The sequence below is a fragment of the Talaromyces amestolkiae genome (assembly GCF_001896365.1).
Source record: "Talaromyces amestolkiae strain CIB chromosome Unknown scaffold9.1, whole genome shotgun sequence".
NCBI classification, from domain to species: Eukaryota; Fungi; Ascomycota; class Eurotiomycetes; order Eurotiales; family Trichocomaceae; genus Talaromyces; species Talaromyces amestolkiae.
In genome coordinates this window covers 831311-850886 of record NW_024468045.1, presented here as the reverse complement: position 1 = coordinate 850886, position 19576 = coordinate 831311, and the positions used below count along the sequence as shown (strand labels likewise).

Genomic DNA, 19576 nt, shown 5'->3' with positions numbered 1-19576 from the left:
GAAAACATGGTGGCACCGGAATTTCAGCTCAGCCACGTCCCCAATTTCAAAAACCCCTACCGATCGATCCTCCAAACACGAGGATGGGTTTCGCGAGTCCCATGTTTCTTCCAATCTAGGTGGATGACAGAAGAGAACGACCGAAGGAAGTATTTAGACTTGTCGAGCTCCTCGAAAAGCAGTGATGTAGTCTCCCTATATTCTATTGCCATTCGGTTATCGTGAGACTCGTACGAAATTGCCAGAGGTATTATTGATATACTTGATCAAAGACGCCTTAGTATTACCTGAGTAACCAACAAACTATGGAACACCTACCATTACCCGACGGCGTCGAGCCTTTCATCATCGTGCCGTACGAAGCACCGCCAGAAAAATGGTATGACGGTCAAGGGTTCATTGATTACCCACAACGATGTGGCTGGACCGAAGAGCAACTTCGTGGTGGCGACGATACCACAAAGGAGGATCATCTAGATGCTAATGGGTTCAAAAAGAAAGGAAGTGATGACGAAGTTGAGCAGTTCTTCCAGACATGGCTCTTCTTCGGACTGGTAATTGAGTTCTTCGCAATCGGCGGTGTTCACGTTCAGACCGAAGACTTCCTTGTAGACGCGAATACGGAGGGAGATAATCCTGATATGCCGAAGATGGTCAACACCTCAAAGCTACCACAGCTTCTGCTCAATTGGCGAAACGGACTCACGAACAGGGGTGCTGATACCGAAAGAACACGGAACATTTTGGGGTCAATGTTTGACAGGTCAAAGTCTATTCTAGACCGGTTCTGTGTACCAGGACACGAAAAGGAGTGGCCATTGAAACAGGAAAAGCCTCGCCCATGGCCTGTGAGAGACGAAATATCTACCACCATGATCGCATTAACCTTCTCCCTTCGGGAAGCAGCTACGCAATCAGGTTCCATAGACAATGATAATACATTGATCCCCACGCTCCATGGTCGCTCTGAATTGCTGTGGAAACGACTGCAGCAGAAATGGTGTATTGCTGATGTGACTACCGCTCTCAAAGAGCTTGCTATCGATGGCCACTACTATCTCGCTGCATCGCCCGGACTATCAAATAAGGAACTCGACCATCATTCTAAATGCACCGAGGAGCATTGTCTCTACGAGTATGACCTGAAGATGTACGTCACTCGACATGCTGGCTCTCAATGGCACCATTCTGGTTGCAAGTCAACTATACAGTACGGTGGACAATTGGGGCCTGAAAGAGGGCAGAAAGATTGGGTAGACGCAATTAGCAAGATCATTGGCGAAAAGAACGCCATACCAATTGCCCTATGGGTAAAAGGGGAACGCAAGCTTTGGTCCGTAGAGTATCACTTGACTGGCCATCGACAGCCAGACTATGTTGCGATCTCACATGTGTAAGTTTGCAACAATCATAACCTCCTTATATTCAAAAGAGGCATTGCACAAAATTCGGGTTGGGAGCTTTAAAATCCGACGGATGAAAGCAGAAAAAGCTGATAACATTTTCTAGTTGGGCCGACGGCCAAGGTAACCCAAGAGCCAACTCCGTTCCTGAATGCCAATTGGATCGAATTACACATTATGTTGAAAATATCCACTGGCTGGGTCGAAAGCCTATCCCCAGCAATCCCAGTCTCTCTGATGGAATTGGTTTTTGGTTAGATACCATTTGTAAGTTCTCATTGATCAATATACTTACCTTGTCGATATGAAGCTCATGAAAACTTGTAGGCGTTCCGGTAGATGACAAGGGCCTGAAGAAAAAAGCTATTGCCAATATGCGTCATGTATATTCGAGAGCGAAGGCCGTGTTGGTTCTGGATAATTGGCTTGAGCAGATTCCATCCACCTACCCAATATTGGACATTGTTTCTCGATTGTATCAGTCTAACTGGATCAAACGACTATGGACCCATCAGGAGGGATTTCTTCCTGGTCTAGACACCCCCGTGGAAGACGGTATCCCAAAGACTTCTGGGGTGTACATTCAATTCAGCGATAAATCAATCGAGCTGGATGACCTGTGCCGGCAATTCGATGCCTATCGGCAACAACAGATTGATGTAGGTAAATACCTTCAATTTCCGACAATAGCAAATGGGCGGCTACTAGTCTTATATTCGAGGCTGAAGTTTATCATGTCGGGAGTGAAAGATATGAAGGGCAAATGGAAGCTCTATGCTCCCGTGGCTGATGCTATGTCTGAGCGAAAGACGTCAAGACTTGCCGACGAGATAATCTGCATAGCAACTATTATCGGCATTGATGTTAAACCGTTTCTAGAGCTCCCTGATAAGGACAAGTCAGACGAAGAGTCAGCCCAGGATAGGATGGCTCTGTTTCTGGATACGTTGCATACTTTCCAAACGCAGCTGGTTTTCAACAATTACCAAAGACTGGAGAGAGTAGGTTACAGGTGGGCTCCAAGGTCATTACTGAACTTCCGATTGCCTCAGCTATATACCGGGGATGATGAACGTACAGCGAATTTGCAGGCCGTCAACGGTAAAAAAGGATTGTTGGTTCAATATCCCGGTTTCTTGATGCAGTTCGACAGTGGTCGGCCAACATTTGGTACAAGCGAACGGGGCTGTGTTATCAAATACAATCAGAGGTCAGCGAAGTCTCACGGGGGGCCGAGTGTTGATGGCACTTACTTCATTATCGAGCTACCACCGAACAATGTCAGCTGGATTGAATCTTCCTCGCAGGTCTATGCCGTGGTATTGTATGAGGTGCCAACAAAGCGTGGGCAATCTTGCGCGGCAATCGTGGGATTGTCTACCTCATCACCTGTAAATGGTATATACACGTTTGAGCATTGCTCGATTGCGACAGCACGAGTTGTCAGTACGGCCCCAAAGTGGGTGGATATTATCGAGACGCCGCTCCTTACAAGCAATACCAAGTGGCTAGTGTATTGAGTGCTTTATGTTTTAGTGTCTTCCGTCATACGAAGTAGGAGGTTGTGGTCATGTTGGTCTGGAATTATGGGTTACCAAGCAGCTTATCCAATAATATTTTACATAGTTCTACACAATTTTGAACAGCCTAACCCACACCTAACAGTCATACTCATGATTGGTCCAATTATCATCCGTGCCCCTCTCCCATAGATCTTCATGATCGTGATGAGGCTGTGCCACCGTGAATGCATTCACAATCAACTCATCAATGCCCTCGATGTATGTCAATCGTGGCAGTTTCGTGTCCTTTTCAGCGAGCAATTTCTCCAACTGCCTATCAAACACATCGAGCGGTAGACCCTGTATGTAGGGTTTCATACCTTTCTCGTATCCATAGATACAGAGCGATTCGATATTTGGTGGGAGATGATCTACAATTGCAAATGATGCCTCTTCCTCCTCCACCTGATCGCCGCCAATTCCTCGAGCCAAATAGTATAGGAGGTGAATACCGAGGCTCAAATTCTTCAATTTTGGAAGCCCACGAAGCGTACACGGTGACGACCAATCATAGACTGGATGTTCATCTGTTTCGAGCGTTTGGAGTTCTTCTGCCCACTCATGATGATAAGCAGGGTCGGAACTTGGGGGCGGATCGTCATCATCGAAGTCATATGGTTGGAATATCTGGGTCAAAGAAATGTCTCCTTCCATATCCAAATCTAGATGTAGTAGGGATTCACCATGCAAGAGGAGGGCCCGAAGGACGTGTTCCAGACTGAAGAATTTGATCAACCCAACACCATCTCTCGAGGCTCGGCCACCAACCGCATAAGTAAATTCTTCAAGCCGCCTAGCCGACTCGATGATCCTCACCAGGTGATGTAAATCCATATTGGAATTTCGAATAGTAATCTTGGTGTAATTTGCTGACCTGGGCGGGGGTATCACACTGACATTCTCCTCCTCGAAAATGCCGTCAAATTGAACGGATTCTACTCCGGGCAGTCGACGCACCAGATTCACGCTGCCGTAAAGGTCATGGGGCTGATAATAGAACCACTCCCAGATATTTTCCTCAGCATCGACAAGAAACCGAACCTTACGAAGATTTTCTAGGAATGGCATAGTCTTCTGSGAGCCACTATTGACACGGTCAAGAAAGTGTTTAAAGAAATAGTCCGTTTCTGGAAATGGAGCACCATCTGATTGTCTGTTTTGTCTCAAGAGCTTCGGGTGTTCCATGCCGATAAAACAGAGATTCAGCGATTCCAACAGTGGCGAGACGCTAGCCAGCAGTGCTGCCAACGCTTGGGCCAAGAATGGGGTTCGTGAGTCATTGCGACTAATTCAAGTCAGACTGGAGCTTTCTAAATATCACTTGTTTCGATGACAGGAAGTCATTTCGTAAGGCAGTGAAAGATAAGGATTGTGGGAAGGGATGATCATACTGCATAGTGTCAGGATCCTGCAATAGGATGTTGAGCATCTTCTCTTCTTCTTGTGAAGAATCAAAGCCAGCCCGCCGAATAGCCATTGTCAAGCGATCCTGATTCTTCGACTCGAGAGATCGCGATGTACGGGGAAGAAGCCTGGAGCTTGATCTGGAAAATCTCTTTTGTCGCGGCTTTCCATGTCGAGACATACAGAACCTAAAAGCCCAGGAACAACTCTCCCGTTATCATCTCACACTCAATGAGCAGAATGGCGGGACGCTGTACCCAAAAACGAATAAATCACTTCCCGCCTAGCCACATTACTCCTCTAATATCCTATCCAAGAACTCAATATCGAGATCATCTAGACAAAAAGCCCAATCCACCTTCTCTTGGTCCTCATCTGGAGCCCGTATAGTAATCTCAACCATATTAACTTTTCGTCCCCACGACCCTCCAAACATTGTCAAATCATAGTACTGCATTTGTTGATAACCCGCTTTGTATAAGCAATCCAGGTATTGTACACATTTTGGGCTTCCGAGTCACGTATCTCCCATGTAACAATTTCCAATAGTAGTCCGCGCGGCACTTTTCCAAGCGGCTTAATATGGAGTCCATTTAGGTTGAAATATCCCGAATGACCTGCACTATGCAGTTTGGCCGTGTCGGCTACCCAACCTGAGCGTGCTTCATGACCAAGCCGGGCTCCAGTGCTGAATAGTGCATTTGGCTGGGAGGAAGCACAATCTGCGTCGTGAAATGAGATAGAGCCTAAAGATGCCGCTGCGATGGTGTTTACGGTAGTAAAACTGCTAAAATTCATGTATGAATAAGTGGATATGGTTCCGTTTCCAGTTAATACATCAGTTGGCACATCATCAAACTGGAAATCTGGTTAGAGCTGACCGGCAGTTTATGAAAAGCTGATATGCTTACACTGAGAGTGGTACTGAATCCTTGACTAGTTTCAGATAGCAGGCTTTCCTGGGTAAAATCACCAGCGATCGTAGCGCCCAAGACTGTTTGGATGTTCTTCGCTTGTGTATCTCGCGGGGATAACAGTAACCCTGCCAAGGCTAGGTTCATTAAGATTGCCATATTGAGAGAAAATTGATGGATAGAAGAGCTACAATGCGTGAGTTCTCCCGTAGCCTTTTTACATGTTGCCTTTAGCCTAAAAATCATGGCGGTCTGATCGTCTGATGACCTCCCACCTGCCGCTGGTTCTAATTGCTCCGTTTGGATATGACTACGAGGTACTTATCCTGTCCTGGAACCCGATATCAGACCTCAGCATCTAGCAACTACGCACCTACTGTACGTGCTTCAGGGAATATTGATCCCATTCTAAAGCCCTTACACATTATTTGTATAGCACTAGACCCCCAGCATTCCCTTTTATAGGAATCCGATAGAAATTAGAAATCAATATAGATCTCTTTCATGCCTCGCCTTATAGGCTTATTAGATTAATCTGTTCCTAATCTAGTTAAGCTGATCTAAGTAGACTTGTTAAGAACCGAACCTGAACCGCGGACCTAAACTGCACCTCCAGTTGACCCCAGCAGAACCCTTCCTTCCATGACCGTACGGAGAATCTATAGATAAAGATTTACACAAAGCTTGAAACAGGATTTCATACAAATAAAGTCGTGAAGCCATATCCATACCAGTAGATGCATATAACTCAGGTGTGTAAGTACTAGTTTCCCATTCTGACAGCCAGCAAATAACATTTATTGCACCTTAAACCATTACCCAATATTGTACCGTATCAAGTATCATAATTCGCACATTAAACCAATTGACTGAAGAAAGCCTTTTCCTGTTGATACAGCCTTCAGTTGCTCTTCACCTCAACAGATTTTTCAGCATCCTTTTTCTCCTTCCACTCTGCAGCAATAGCAGCCCACTGCTCGACTTCCTTTTCACGCAAATCACCAGGAAAGAATGTACCCAGCATGCTTTTGCCTAGCTTCTCGTATCTCTTCTCGAGCTCCAATAGCGTGCTCATAACCTTGGCTTCACCGATCACATCTACAAATTCCAGCGGAATTCCATATGCATATGGAGTACGCTTCCAACCGGCGACGAAGATGTTTTGGAGCATTCCAATACCACCAACAGCAATCAAGTACCATGAGTCATCCGTCAGACCTGATGCGGTGATTAACAGGGCAACCCACAAAATACCCAGGACAATGACAGAAAGCTGTGAGAAGAGCGAAATGGTCGGGGAGTCGACGTTGGCAAAGCCCGTTGCAAGATCCTCCAAGTCCAGACCATGTCCTTCACTAATAATCGCAATTGCATGCTGGGCTCCGTTGCCGCGTGTCATGACAAAATTCTTATTGCTTCGACCATCCAGGCGTCGGCAAGCCCATTTTTCGACCCTCCATTGCTGAAGGGCACCAGTGAAGTAACAGAGAAGAGTAGCACCGCCAGTAACTAACAAGACTCCCCAATCACCTGTCAAGCCTAACGGTATACAGGCAACTCCCAACTGGATGACAGTAACAATAAGTCCGGACCAATGAAGTATATCATGCCCCGGTTCACCATGTGGTTTTGTCTTACTAGGCTTCCAGATACTAACCACCAGTCCAGCCTGAGCAGGGCGAGGCACTGTGACATTCGATCCAGGATAATCTCGATTTTCTTTTTCTTGCTCGAACTTCCATCGAGCCGCGATTAGTGACTCGGTTTTGTCGGCAACAGTCTTTCCCATCCAGTACTCGTAGTCGCGCATCATGCGTCCGAGGACCCAGGAGTTGTTTCCGCGGACGTAGCCATTCTTGCCATTAATGATGCAGCATCCAGTGTCAGCGTCGGGCATGAGTCTGTACTCTCCGAGAGCCGCACAGACAGAGGCAGTCGCATAAGAAMCCCATCCTGCGCAAGACCACGTTAGCACAAGCCACATTGAAGGTCACAACTCCCGATTATTCGTTAAGAACAGAAATACATACCAAAGGAAAAAGCTACAGGCGTAATCCAACCACCAGCCAGTTGTGCAAGAGCACGATTTATCAAATCTCCTCCCAGCAAGAGAAGGATGGTAAAGGCATAATTGGATGGTTGGGACCACTCCTGGGAGAAAGCGGCCGCTGGAGTACTAGTATTGAAGTCCCGACGCTGAAAGATGAAATCAAGCATTGGAGCCATTGCGGCCGTAGTTGTGCTTTATGTTATTCTCCAATTGAATTAAAGGTCGGCTGATAGATTGATAATCTCTGACTCCAATGGTCGGTCTCGGAAAGTCAAAGTCGAAAGATAACAGCCAAAAAGAAGCTGGGCTGATTTTCTCGTCCTTCAATAACTTTCATAGATGTCCAGGCCACACAGCCCGAGAAGTTTCCGCAGAAGATCAAACGTAGACAAAAACGGATTGCTCTATATCTCAATCCTATCCAGATAATGTGCCAAAATTTTGTCCCACCGGCAAGCTTTCTAGCGAACTAGTATAATTGATAGTTCATGCAGAAGTTGAAGCAAGCGTTCACGAAAATTAGAACTTGAACAGTTTCCGAGGTGGTGAGACGAGCTAGAGGTGGCTGGCTGTGCAGCCTCGCACTAAAGCGAGTTTATTACCGTATAGCGTAAATTATCATGCATGTCGATGTTGTATTGGACAATACGGCTATAGTTACGGTATCTATATGTGAAATTACAACCGTTACGAATTTCATCGATACGGTGTAACTGCCATTACAAAACCCGAGGTCGATCATTGAGTTGATAGACCTGAGTACCGATCACTGCATAAATAATTGAATAGCAGATCGAATGGCTTGGATGACATGCATACAGTCGACATATCAGCATGGGGAGACAATTTCAAGGTTTGGGAAGTAAACTCGGTAATCTCGATAAAATACACAATGAGCCTGTCGCTGCTGAAGGGCTGACCTTCACTCATTTATGTACTATGCCATTTAGTCATACGATTCTGTAGGCTGATGGCTTACCGTCAAGCGTAAAAGTCCCATCACCTCAATGGTGTGTGATATCACCATTGTTCAATACAGGATTCAACCATACCTGAACCGCTTCTCGGACAGGCATACTGTACTTTGGAAGCATTCGAGTATCGGCAACACGGCATTCATTATTCGCTTTGCATTCGCGAGTCAAAGGAGCAATGACTTTTTTGCCGCAAACTTGTCTGAGGCCATGAGCCTCAAATTTGTCAATGCCGATTCCAGAGCAGCAGCCAATTTCGACAACAATCTCGGCTGCGCGGACGGCAATGATGCATTCTTCGAGAACGCTGAATGTATGATCCCATGGTCCTACTATGATTATCTTAAAGCCACATGTCATGACTTTTTTTTGGTGTCATCTTTGTCTCCGGTTGTCATGAAAATGATAGGGCCGAAGGCGACGAACTCTATTCATGGGATACTGGCATATTGCTCCATTGGCATCGCCACGTGTGCGACGTGGTCCAATCATGGGCCTGGTTGTCATGAAATAGCATAATGATATTCACAAAAACAATCTGCAGTCTCTCAGAGAGCTCGACGTTCGTTTCCTTCCGTGCCCGCCGTCCGCAGGATCCTCAAATATTACTTAGGTGGTCAAAATATGTAAGTATACCCATATGATAGATCATCTACAGAGCAGATGAGCCTCGCTTCCTCGCAATTGACTTCCCACAACGCCAAACTGGTGGAGCTCACCCCGCAAGCGTTGCTGTGCCAGTTTCCACTTTTCAAAGATGGCATATCCTGAACCATTTCATGGCGGCGCACGTTGAGATGAGTTGTCGACCATATCGATAGTGAAACCAAGGTCGCTTGTTATGATATACCTACCGTGACTGGAGTGGATGCTTGCTGGGCACATGGAATGCATCGTTGGGCTGACAGCTCTCCATTTTCTAGTTCTTCTGTTCATTTGTATAACACCGAGGAGCTGATGCTACACTAAAGAAGCAAGAGGTATATTAAGTATGCCCTAAGCCCTAAGCCTGAAAAGGAGGAAAGAAGACAAAGAGAAGAGAGGAGAATGGCCGAATATTGAGGTATGTATTGAGACGGTATGCGGAAAAACTTTCCGAGTGGAGATGACAGATTTGACAACCTCATTCGTCAGAACTCGTCTTGTGGTAATCTATTAGCCACCTCACTCGTGGCGGAAAACAATTCCGTTACATTCTAATTACGACAGAAGCCCTCTGTGGGGATCGAGCCGATCAGTCTTTCATTCTAATCTGCTCGACCAAGACATTGAATAAACCCATTTGCTAGACAAGGCACCATGTCTGCTTCCCTTTTTTCTCGTCTAACACGGCCGTGGCTCTCTTGAAGCCCTCTTTTGTTACACTCCACTAGGTATTGCGTGTCCATTCCCTACATAATTCCTTGATCCGCTCCTATTTACTCATCTATTTGACTCCTTTAATTTTGCTAATATCGCTTACGAATCAAACAGCAGGCCTCCGCCTAAGAGCTTCTCGATCTAGTCCATAGTGACTGCTTCGCCGCGCTAATGGCTCCAATCAGTCGTCGGAGCAGACATCACCGTCGGACTTGCAACAACGAAGATAGCACACAAGACGCACGCAATGCGGATATGATCGCACTTAGACTGGCTCAGGAAGAGCTGTACGTCGTTAGTCAATCCGTTGAACAGCTGCTGAATATGATACGAACCGGGAACAGTCAACAACTCGAAACTCTTTTGGCAACCACCACAAGTGGTGCTTCACAAGAAGAGATCCTGGCCGTGGTCAGACAGTACAATCAAGGTATGGAGAGAGCGCAATCGAAATAGACAAAACACGGGAAAACGAATTCATTCGCCATTGACTACTTGTTTCTACCACTGTGGTCAGTTCGACTTTACGCGTCAACACAATCGGACCGCAAGGGTTTGCTCATACTAGAAATTGGGTACGTTTCGCTAGTTTATACTGGAAGAATACGGGATGCAGAAACAACTTCGTCAAGGAACTCCTCTTAGAAACATGATAAGGGGACGATTTTCCATCTGAGTGTACGACCAAGTGACTTGCAGCAGACGTAAATAGAACCACTTTTGGTAAATCTAGTCATGGGGTTCGTCGGAACTAACGTACTTCTGGCTTTTCATCTCGTTGCATTTGATTGCATTTGACTCTCTCTGTCTCTGTCTCTCTCTCTCTCTCTCTCTCTCTCTCTCTCTCTCTCCCTATTTTTTTGTGGAATGTCATCGAGCAAGTAATCAAAGACCCGTGTCTGTGCAGAAAACCACGAAGTACTATCCAAAGGCATCATTGGTACGAATAATGAAACTGCCATAGATCGCTTGTCGGATCCACCAAGGCCTTCCTACATTCCCCGAAGCATATCAATTTGGAAAGTGGCCTGGACAAATTGACGATAGTACTCAACTTAAGATCCATCCATGGGGTTCCATCGCATTTCAAATTCGAGACGTGTCGAATATCAGAGTGGACTCGACTATCGGAAAGCAGGGTCAATAGATCTTCGTACAGATTTAGTGGCATCTGGAAGAAATAGATCGCGCCATGACACGACTAGATGTACGTTGCAGCATACTGCGATCACATTGGTTAGGCCCAAAGGGGGCAGTCAAATGCAATCGGGAATAGGGACAATTTACTAGACAAGAAGGAAGGGTTTGCTAGATTTGCAAGCAAGTGTAACAGGATACCCTGGGCATCCACGGCATTTCCAATTTCTGATGCATCAGAATGAGATTTCTTGACACAGATGGAACCCGTCTCACAGCGTTCTGCTGACCACCGGCTATTTTGTCCGACTATCAGATTCGCTCACTATGCGAGCACCTGATTTCTCCTCCAACATTTCGACCATTTTAGGGCCTCACACTCTCTCTTGCATGTACTGCTCCGTATCTACACCTTAGATTCATCATGCGCTCCGTATCCCGCGAGATGCATGCACCATTTTTCAGAACTTCCGTACATAGTCAAGTCAAATACAAGACGAGTCAGGAATACAGAGAGTCGTGATGACTTCCTGCATGCGATGGTCAGCCCAAGCGTGTGACAGCTATAGAGCAACGTGCATGTCAAAAGCTACCTATCGCACTATCGATAAAGTCGATAATCCAATCTGATCCAACACCAGACGGAATCTGTCGCATCCATCTGCGAGACACCCCGAGATAAGAAAATCCCAACTGTTATCACCTCAGCGACAATGGTCTGAGAATGTCCCATTTTCATGCAAAGGCGGTTGTGTCGATCTGATTGGCTGCTAAAATAACTCGAGTCACGGTGGTGGGTGGTTAGCGGGTGTGATTAAGCAGCGATGGTTGCATCTGCCCGGCGCTTACCAGCCCCTCGAACCCTTTCAACGTTTAGGATTGGGTTGTCACATCACAATCCCCCATCACCATGCACCACAAGCAGCAACTCGACACCAATGGCTTGTGTGATGTCCTTTTCGGAGTGAAGAACAGGGCGACGTGGGAGTCGACCCCGCTCCTCGATTCTTCAGCACCGTCTTCCATCGTGAGTATATAGCCGCTGTCAGCGTCCCCTTCGCTCTCTTGCATGGCAGCTGTTTCATCAGTTACTATTTTTTCTTTACGTTGCTTTTCACTTTTCTATTTTCGTCTCTTATTAATTCATCATAGATTGGCTGGTCCAGTCGTCCATATACAAAATAAAACACAACATAATTCAACACCATAACAATCCTTCTTTTCTGAATCCCCAAGAGCTATCTGTGTGATCTCTTCCAAGGAATACATTTGTTGATCAAATCGTATTTCTAATTTTTATACTGCACTTTAATCTGAGTTTCCCCGGTGGACAATTCAGAAATCACATCATAATTCCCACTCTTGTATCTCGACCAGATCAACTTTCACGTCGAAATAAATATCACAATGTACGCCGCACGCTCAGCCAAGCCTAAGCTGTCTCTCAGCATCTCTGCTGCGACAAACACCACTCGTCCAGCTCTGTCTTTGCGATCACCAGGCCCCATGCCACGAACACCTGTTTCTCCATCTCCTCTCAGCCCAGTCTATACTGCGGCGCGAGACTTTAGCAAACAGACTGTTCCCATGTACTCGTACACCAATGCGAGCTCCGCCAAGAGCATTCTCAAGAAGGGTTCTACCTCTTCCACTTCGTCGCGGTCCAGCGGCAAGGCAATTCACTTCCAGAGCACACCTACTGTGTACTGCGTGACCCCTATTGAGAATAAAGACGAATACTACGGCGGCAAAGTCAAGGTGTCCCGCGATGAGCGACGATGGGGAGCCAGGTCCTGAATTCTCGACAAGAGATTCACGATTTCTACTTGACAACCGATAATTTTCAAAATACTCGAGATAACAAACCTCACCCAGACTCGGTTTGCATCATCCATTTTCCACCACCGCGTCCGGCTTCGAGTGAAGTAGATTCACATCGGAAAAAAGTAACGTCTCTCTTCTAGAGGGCTTCGAGGACCATTGCTATGCTGATGAAGGAAAGGATTTATGACGGCCACTGTTCCCTGCGGACAATCATGTATATAGTGCAGTTAAAATAGTCAACAACCGAAGACGCCAGGTACTCCCTGACTTTTAATAATTCTATGTTCTGTGTAAAACCCCGAGTAGCCGATCGATAGGAATGACAGTTAAGGCTGCAAGGCGTCGACGCTTATCTTATCGCGTGAAAAGGATCTAGTCCATTTTGGTGATAACCATGTCACATGACTCTTAGTCAGCGACTGCTCGATGCGGACGACGACGCAGCGGCAAAGACAAAAATTGCGCGCCGACCTCATCTACAACATCCATCATCGAACCATCAGCAATCCAATCCTCTCAACGTCGCACAGCTGCTGTCGACGTTACGACGCTGAATGTAGCGTTCTCAACTTATTTAACAGCTCTGAACTTCGCTTGAGCCACTCCGCTGTCAAACGCCGACATGTCTGACGGTACGCGCCACTCTCCCATCCCAACCTCATCCAGGATACTAACAGCAACTACAGCCGACTTTGAGCAGGTCAGACGGCTTCAAGCCGAGCGTAATTCTCTCGCTGCTGCCAAAAAAGGTTCAAAAACCTTCGACCCATCCAGTCAGCGCACTGACTTTTCCACAAAGGCCTCCCTAACTGAAAGCTTTGATACCGACCTCTACGAACGGAATGGCGTCGATAAGTATTCTGGCTATAATACCTCCATCCCTGTCGATGGCGATGAGGATATGGAAGATGCAGATACAGGGCATCGACTGGTCGGTCAGTATACTGCTAGTAGGGACCTAATCAATGAAATGGCAAGTGGCAATGGTGTTGAAGAGGAGGATATCTTACTTGGCCGTGAAAAGTCTGCTAGAATCGCCGACCGTGAAACCGATTACCAGAAACGCCGGTTTAATCGTGGTCCTCTCACCCCGACACGCGCTGATCCATTTGCTGCGAATGCGCATGCCAACGTCGAAGCCGAGGGCCAGACTTATCGAGAGGTCATGGCACTCCGTGAGCTTGAGAAAGAAGAAGAGCGCATTCAGAAACTCATAAGTGAAAAGCGGGACGCAGGTGAAAGTGTTGAATACCAAGCCACCTTGAAAGATGAGGCTGACAAAGAGAATATCGACGCTGGCTCGACCGTCTCCGTCGCTGCTGGGCGTAAGAGAAAGCAACGATGGGATGTCGCTTCGGAGGAAAATGCCGCCGCTGCTGCTGAGGAAGAAAACAAGATCAAAGCGAAGAAGTCGCGATGGGATCAGACTCCTGCTGTACCAACACCAGACGGAGAAGCTCCTAAGCGACGCTCTCGTTGGGATCAGGCCCCAGCTGCGCCAGCCGTTGGTGCAACTCCTGTTGGTCAGCCAGGCCTGGCGACACCGGCGCACCCGTCGATGGGTGTAGCACCAATCGGGGTAGATCTTGGCCGTAATGTTGTGTGGACGGACGAGGAGTTGGATATGATGCTTCCTACCGAAGGATATCAGGTTCTCCAACCCCCACCTGGTTATGAGCCAGTCAGAAACCCTGCACGAAAGCTTACGGCCACTCCTGCTGCTATACCCAGTGCAAGCGGATATGGAGGTTTCATGATGCAAGAACCAGAGAGTGCTCGTACTCTTGGCAAACAACTTCCGACAGATATTCCTGGAGTGGGCGATTTGCAATTCTTCAAGGCTGAGGATATGGCGTACTTTGGAAAATTGGTTGATGGCGCAGATGAAAACAGCCTGTCCGTTGAGGAATTGAAGGAGAGGAAGATCATGAGACTACTCCTCAAGGTCAAGAACGGCACACCACCCATGCGTAAGACGGCTCTGCGTCAGCTTACCGACAACGCTCGCCAGTTTGGAGCTGGGGCGCTTTTCAACCAGATCCTTCCGCTTTTGATGGAGAAATCGCTCGAAGACCAGGAACGTCACTTGCTAGTCAAAGTTATCGATCGTGTTCTTTACAAGCTTGACGATCTTGTTCGCCCATATACCCACAAGATTCTCGTTGTTATTGAACCGTTGCTTATCGACCAAGACTATTACGCACGTGTGGAAGGTCGTGAAATTATTTCAAACTTGGCCAAAGCCGCAGGTCTTGCCCATATGATTAGTACTATGCGTCCAGATATCGATCACGTTGATGAGTACGTGAGAAACACTACCGCGCGAGCTTTCGCTGTCGTCGCTTCCGCTTTGGGTATACCAGCTCTGCTTCCTTTCTTGCGTGCAGTCTGTCGCAGTAAAAAGTCATGGCAAGCTCGACACACTGGTGTCAAGATTGTCCAGCAGATTCCTATTCTCATGGGTTGTGCCATTCTGCCTCATTTGAAAGGACTGGTTGATTGTATCGCAGACAACCTCAGTGACGAACAAGCCAAGGTCAGGACAGTTACCAGTTTGGCCATTGCTGCATTGGCCGAAGCCGCCAATCCTTATGGTATTGAGAGTTTTGACGACATCCTCAACCCACTATGGACAGGTGCCCGCAAACAACGTGGAAAAGGTCTCGCCGGATTTTTGAAAGCTGTTGGGTACATTATTCCTCTGATGGATGAAGAGTATGCCAACTACTACACCAGTCAGATTATGGAGATTCTTCTCCGAGAGTTTTCTTCTCCGGATGAGGAAATGAAAAAGGTTGTGCTGAAGGTGGTGTCGCAGTGTGCTCAAACCGATGGTGTTACAGCTCAATACTTGAAAGAGAATGTTCTCCAGGACTTTTTCAAAAGCTTCTGGGTCAGACGTATGGCATTGGACAAGCGCAACTACCGTCAGGTTGTTGAAACTACTGTCGATCTCGGCCAGAAAGTCGGCGTAGGAGAGATTCTGGAACGTATCGTCAACAATCTCAAGGACGAGAGCGAGGCCTACCGCAAAATGACTGTAGAGACAGTTGAAAAGTTGATTGCCTCTTTGGGAGCAGCCGATATCTCTGAGAGACTAGAAGAACGCCTTATTGACGGCGTTTTGCTTGCTTTCCAGGAACAAAGTGTTGAAGATATTGTGATTTTGAATGGATTTGGTACAGTAGTCAATGCTCTCGGAACTCGATGCAAACCCTACCTCCCACAAATTGTCAGCACTATCTTATGGCGATTGAACCATAAGTCTGCCACGGTCCGTCAACAAGCTGCCGACCTCGTCTCACGAATTACCATGGTGATGAAGCAATGCGGCGAGGACGCTCTTATGGGCAAACTCAGTGTCTTGCTGTATGAATATCTTGGTGAAGAATACCCCGAAGTGCTTGGTTCTATCCTCGGTGCTCTACGATCGATTGTCACCGTGGTTGGTATCAACCAGATGCAACCTCCTATTCGCGATCTCCTCCCCCGACTTACTCCTATTCTTCGCAATCGACATGAGAAAGTGCAAGAAAACACGATTGATCTGGTCGGTCGTATTGCAGACCGCGGACCAGAATCCGTCAATGCTCGAGAATGGATGCGTATTTGTTTCGAGCTGCTGGATATGCTCAAGGCTCATAAGAAGGGTATCCGTCGTGCTGCCAACAACACTTTCGGTTTCATTGCCAAGGCAATCGGTCCCCAAGATGTTCTTGCAACCCTGCTCAACAATCTACGAGTCCAAGAACGTCAGTCTCGTGTCTGCACGGCCGTAGCCATCGGTATCGTCGCCGAAACCTGCGCTCCTTTCACCGTCCTCCCCGCGCTAATGAACGAATACCGCGTCCCGGAACTAAACGTCCAAAACGGTGTCCTCAAAGCCATGTCTTTCTTATTTGAGTACATTGGCGAAATGGCCAAAGACTACGTCTACGCTGTCACACCCTTGCTAGAAGACGCATTGATTGACCGCGACCAAGTCCATCGCCAAACCGCTGCCAGCGTCGTCAAACACATAGCCCTCGGCGTGGTCGGGCTCGGCTGCGAAGACGCAATGGTCCATTTACTCAACCTCTTATACCCAAACATCTTCGAAACCAGCCCGCACGTTATCGACCGTATCATCGAAGCCATCGACGCGATCCGCATGGCCGTCGGAACGGGCGTGGTCATGAACTATGTCTGGGCAGGCCTGTTCCATCCTGCCCGAAAAGTGCGTGTGCCCTATTGGCGATTGTATAATGATGCGTATGTGCAGAGCGCGGATGCGATGGTGCCTTATTATCCGGATTTGGAGCATGATGGGGTCTCGCGCGCGGAGCTTTCGATTGTGATTTAGTTTTTGCAAGATATTCATTGCAGTACAGTATAGTATGGTTAGGCGCTTGGCGGTTGATACTTTATCTTAGTTGAATGCTATTTACTGTATACCACAGACTTGAAGTTCCTACATCATGTCGTGGACTCGTGATTCACATGTCCAGAATATAGCGTTATAAGGTTAACAGATCAGTACACGTAGATTCATGTTTTATCCTGCAGAAGAGGTGTATTGATTCCATCTGCTTACACCAGCTGCAACGAGTACAGAAGAGTTGGGCCATGTCGGGGCTCTACATGTATGTCTCGACAGCCGACTCAATGGAACTCTTGTCGATATATCTTCTTGTTCGACGAAGACAGCCGCCATACACATTTCCTCTTTGAGAATCTATCTGACTGCTACTTCGTAGTACTCAAGTGCTATAGATACATGTAGCCCTACTTCGAATGCTGGTCCTAGCCTCCAAGCATCTATCTAGTCACTGTTATCCTGGCAATGGTGTGGTGAGACGTCACTCTCTCAAGGGTATCCCACTGCATATTGTGAAGCCCATCATCCAACGTCATGCCTCTAATCAAAGGGAGTCGACAATTATGATATGATGTCACCGGCGTCAAGTGACAACGTCAACTCGAAATTACGGCGCCCAATGGTCGTCCAGCAACATAACAAGGGTTACTCAACCATGTGGTGGATGATCGATCCATGGGTCTATAGTACACACTCCATAACTCACCAGAGTCCTACGTACGGGCACTAAGGTCGTTGGCACTGGCCCTGTGGTGTCACTGTTTGTATACGTCCTATGTACTATGTAGATGCTATGCTGTAAGCCAAGAACAGTCGAGTCAGTTGTTGTGAGGCCCGCCAGTTTGCGCTCTGACAGCTGTCGTCATAGCCCTTATTTTTAGAGGTGCGACACATTGCTCGTGTGCCACTGGGGAGGAGTGAGGAGTGAGGGGGTGGTTCATTTATTTAGATGTGTTACGTCATGTTGTTTGGTTCTCGAGTTAACGGCAAGTTACTATGTACATACGTACAAACTATGTAGTAAGTAGTATAATGTTTATTGAATTCTTTCTTGACTGTCAACTGCCGATAATGACGCATCACTAATAACTTACATAGTTGTGCTTCATCAATATGTATGCGCCCTGTCGTGGGGTTGTTCTCTGATGCTGCGCTGCACTGCGATGCGATGTCATGTCTACACATACATAGTACATGCCACATCTTTAGTCGATGTTACATGGCACATGCTTGTTGACATGCCTGAGGACGACACATCAGCCTGTGATGTCATGCCAAGGCGGAACATTCCTTCCCGAGTGTCGCGCTCTGATTGGTCGGCTGTGGGCGAGTTTCTATTGGTCAGACAGACAGTCAGTCAGTCGAGATTGATACCCTTGCGTTGATGGCAGATGTTTGGTCCTAGGATGCTTGCTAGATGCTCGATGTCCGAGCACTGTCAACTTGTGTCTGTCTATCTCCATCCGGTGGCAGTTGCCGGCATAGACACCTTCAAACTGAGTCTTCAGGTCGCCGAATCGGCGAGTGGAGTATGACTGACCCAGTTAACCTAACTTCATCTTAGGGACGGATGTCATCTTCCAAAATACGGAGCACAAAGAACCAGACTCCTTATCGTGGATGCTCTCAAGAAGAAATCAACGGCGCGTTTCAGGTTGATGAGCCAGTTTTGGCGGACGGAGTGGGTCGTCCGGGCTCAGGCATGTAACTAGTAGGCAGTACGCTACACTTCTACAGTGCTACTACGGAGTAGAGTAATCAGCAGCGTAAATGTATGTATGCGTGTGTATACGATGTCAAGATCAAGTACTCGCACTCGTTCACATCAGTTATCGTCAAAGTCAATATATCTATTCTCGATGCAAAGGCACGGATTATCGAATTGAAGAGTGGGGGAAAAAGAGTATTGACCAAATCAGGCATACAGTCGTCCTCAGGCACACGGCACTGAGCAGGTTCCAAGGCTCGGTCGCCGTGGGGCCCTGCCGCTTGCTTTGCTCTTCCTTAGTGCTTACAACTACCAACTATGGCCCTGATCATTGAATGGTATTAAATGGCGTTTATGAGCCAATTACTTCTCAACTTACTCAAGAGTTCGCGGCACAAAAAGTCGATCCGGCAGAGGAGGTAACTCCTGAGTTAAAGTTCTGCTAAACTTGATTTGGTACATGGCTTTCCGCTTTTACGGGACAATCGCAATCGTGGCATGGGCCTCTTGTCTACTTCAGCAGACTTAGCATCGATAGCAAGTAATGAGTGAGTCTCAAAGACTACGCTACAAATCAGGATTGGTGATCTGCCGTGGCGCCTAAGGAATTACACCATCTGGGAACTATCGACTAGCAAATCATAGCCTTATGATTATTGCTTTTGCTTTCGTTGCTTTTTTCTGCAATAGATATACTACATTGTATAGTACAATGCACAAGGCAAAAGGTTCAAAGAATCAAGGTGATGGCTACTGCATATGCAGCAGTGTCTGTTCTCGACATGCACCCGACCAATCCACGGCAAGTGTTGGCAGTCCTAAAGAGCGGTGAAAGACGAGTCGAGTTGAACGACCAATGATTAGATTACTGTATGCAAAAGACT

The 19576-nt window shown here is 47.1% G+C and overlaps 5 protein-coding genes across 5 annotated transcripts; 3 read left to right on the top strand and 2 right to left on the bottom strand.

The window, feature by feature from the left end:
* Positions 1-305: 305 nt before the first annotated feature.
* BHQ10_005300 (uncharacterized protein) lies at positions 306-2923 on the top strand (the record flags this gene model as incomplete). Its single annotated transcript, XM_040877762.1, has 4 exons — positions 306-1393; positions 1510-1670; positions 1731-2404; positions 2456-2923. 4 exons carry the CDS (start codon positions 306-308, stop codon positions 2921-2923), a joined length of 2391 nt encoding a protein of 796 aa, XP_040733804.1.
* Positions 2924-3061: 138 nt separating this feature from the next.
* On the bottom strand, positions 3062-4442 carry BHQ10_005299 (uncharacterized protein; the record flags this gene model as incomplete). The annotated part of the gene is made up of 2 exons (XM_040877759.1): positions 3062-4250; positions 4357-4442. 2 exons carry the CDS (start codon positions 4440-4442, stop codon positions 3062-3064), a joined length of 1275 nt encoding a protein of 424 aa, XP_040733803.1.
* A 1742-nt stretch (positions 4443-6184) lies between these two features.
* On the bottom strand, positions 6185-7509 carry BHQ10_005298 (uncharacterized protein; the record flags this gene model as incomplete). The annotated part of the gene is made up of 2 exons (XM_040877758.1): positions 6185-7236; positions 7314-7509. 2 exons carry the CDS (start codon positions 7507-7509, stop codon positions 6185-6187), a joined length of 1248 nt encoding a protein of 415 aa, XP_040733802.1.
* A 4701-nt stretch (positions 7510-12210) lies between these two features.
* BHQ10_005297 (uncharacterized protein) lies at positions 12211-12600 on the top strand (the record flags this gene model as incomplete). The annotated part of the gene is made up of 1 exon (XM_040877757.1): positions 12211-12600. One exon carries the CDS (start codon positions 12211-12213, stop codon positions 12598-12600), a length of 390 nt encoding a protein of 129 aa, XP_040733801.1.
* A 649-nt stretch (positions 12601-13249) lies between these two features.
* BHQ10_005296 (uncharacterized protein) lies at positions 13250-16969 on the top strand (the record flags this gene model as incomplete). Its single annotated transcript, XM_040877756.1, has 2 exons — positions 13250-13259; positions 13314-16969. The coding sequence occupies 2 exons, from the start codon at positions 13250-13252 to the stop codon at positions 16967-16969; spliced, it is 3666 nt and encodes a 1221-aa protein (XP_040733800.1).
* Between the last annotated feature and the right edge of the window lie 2607 nt (positions 16970-19576).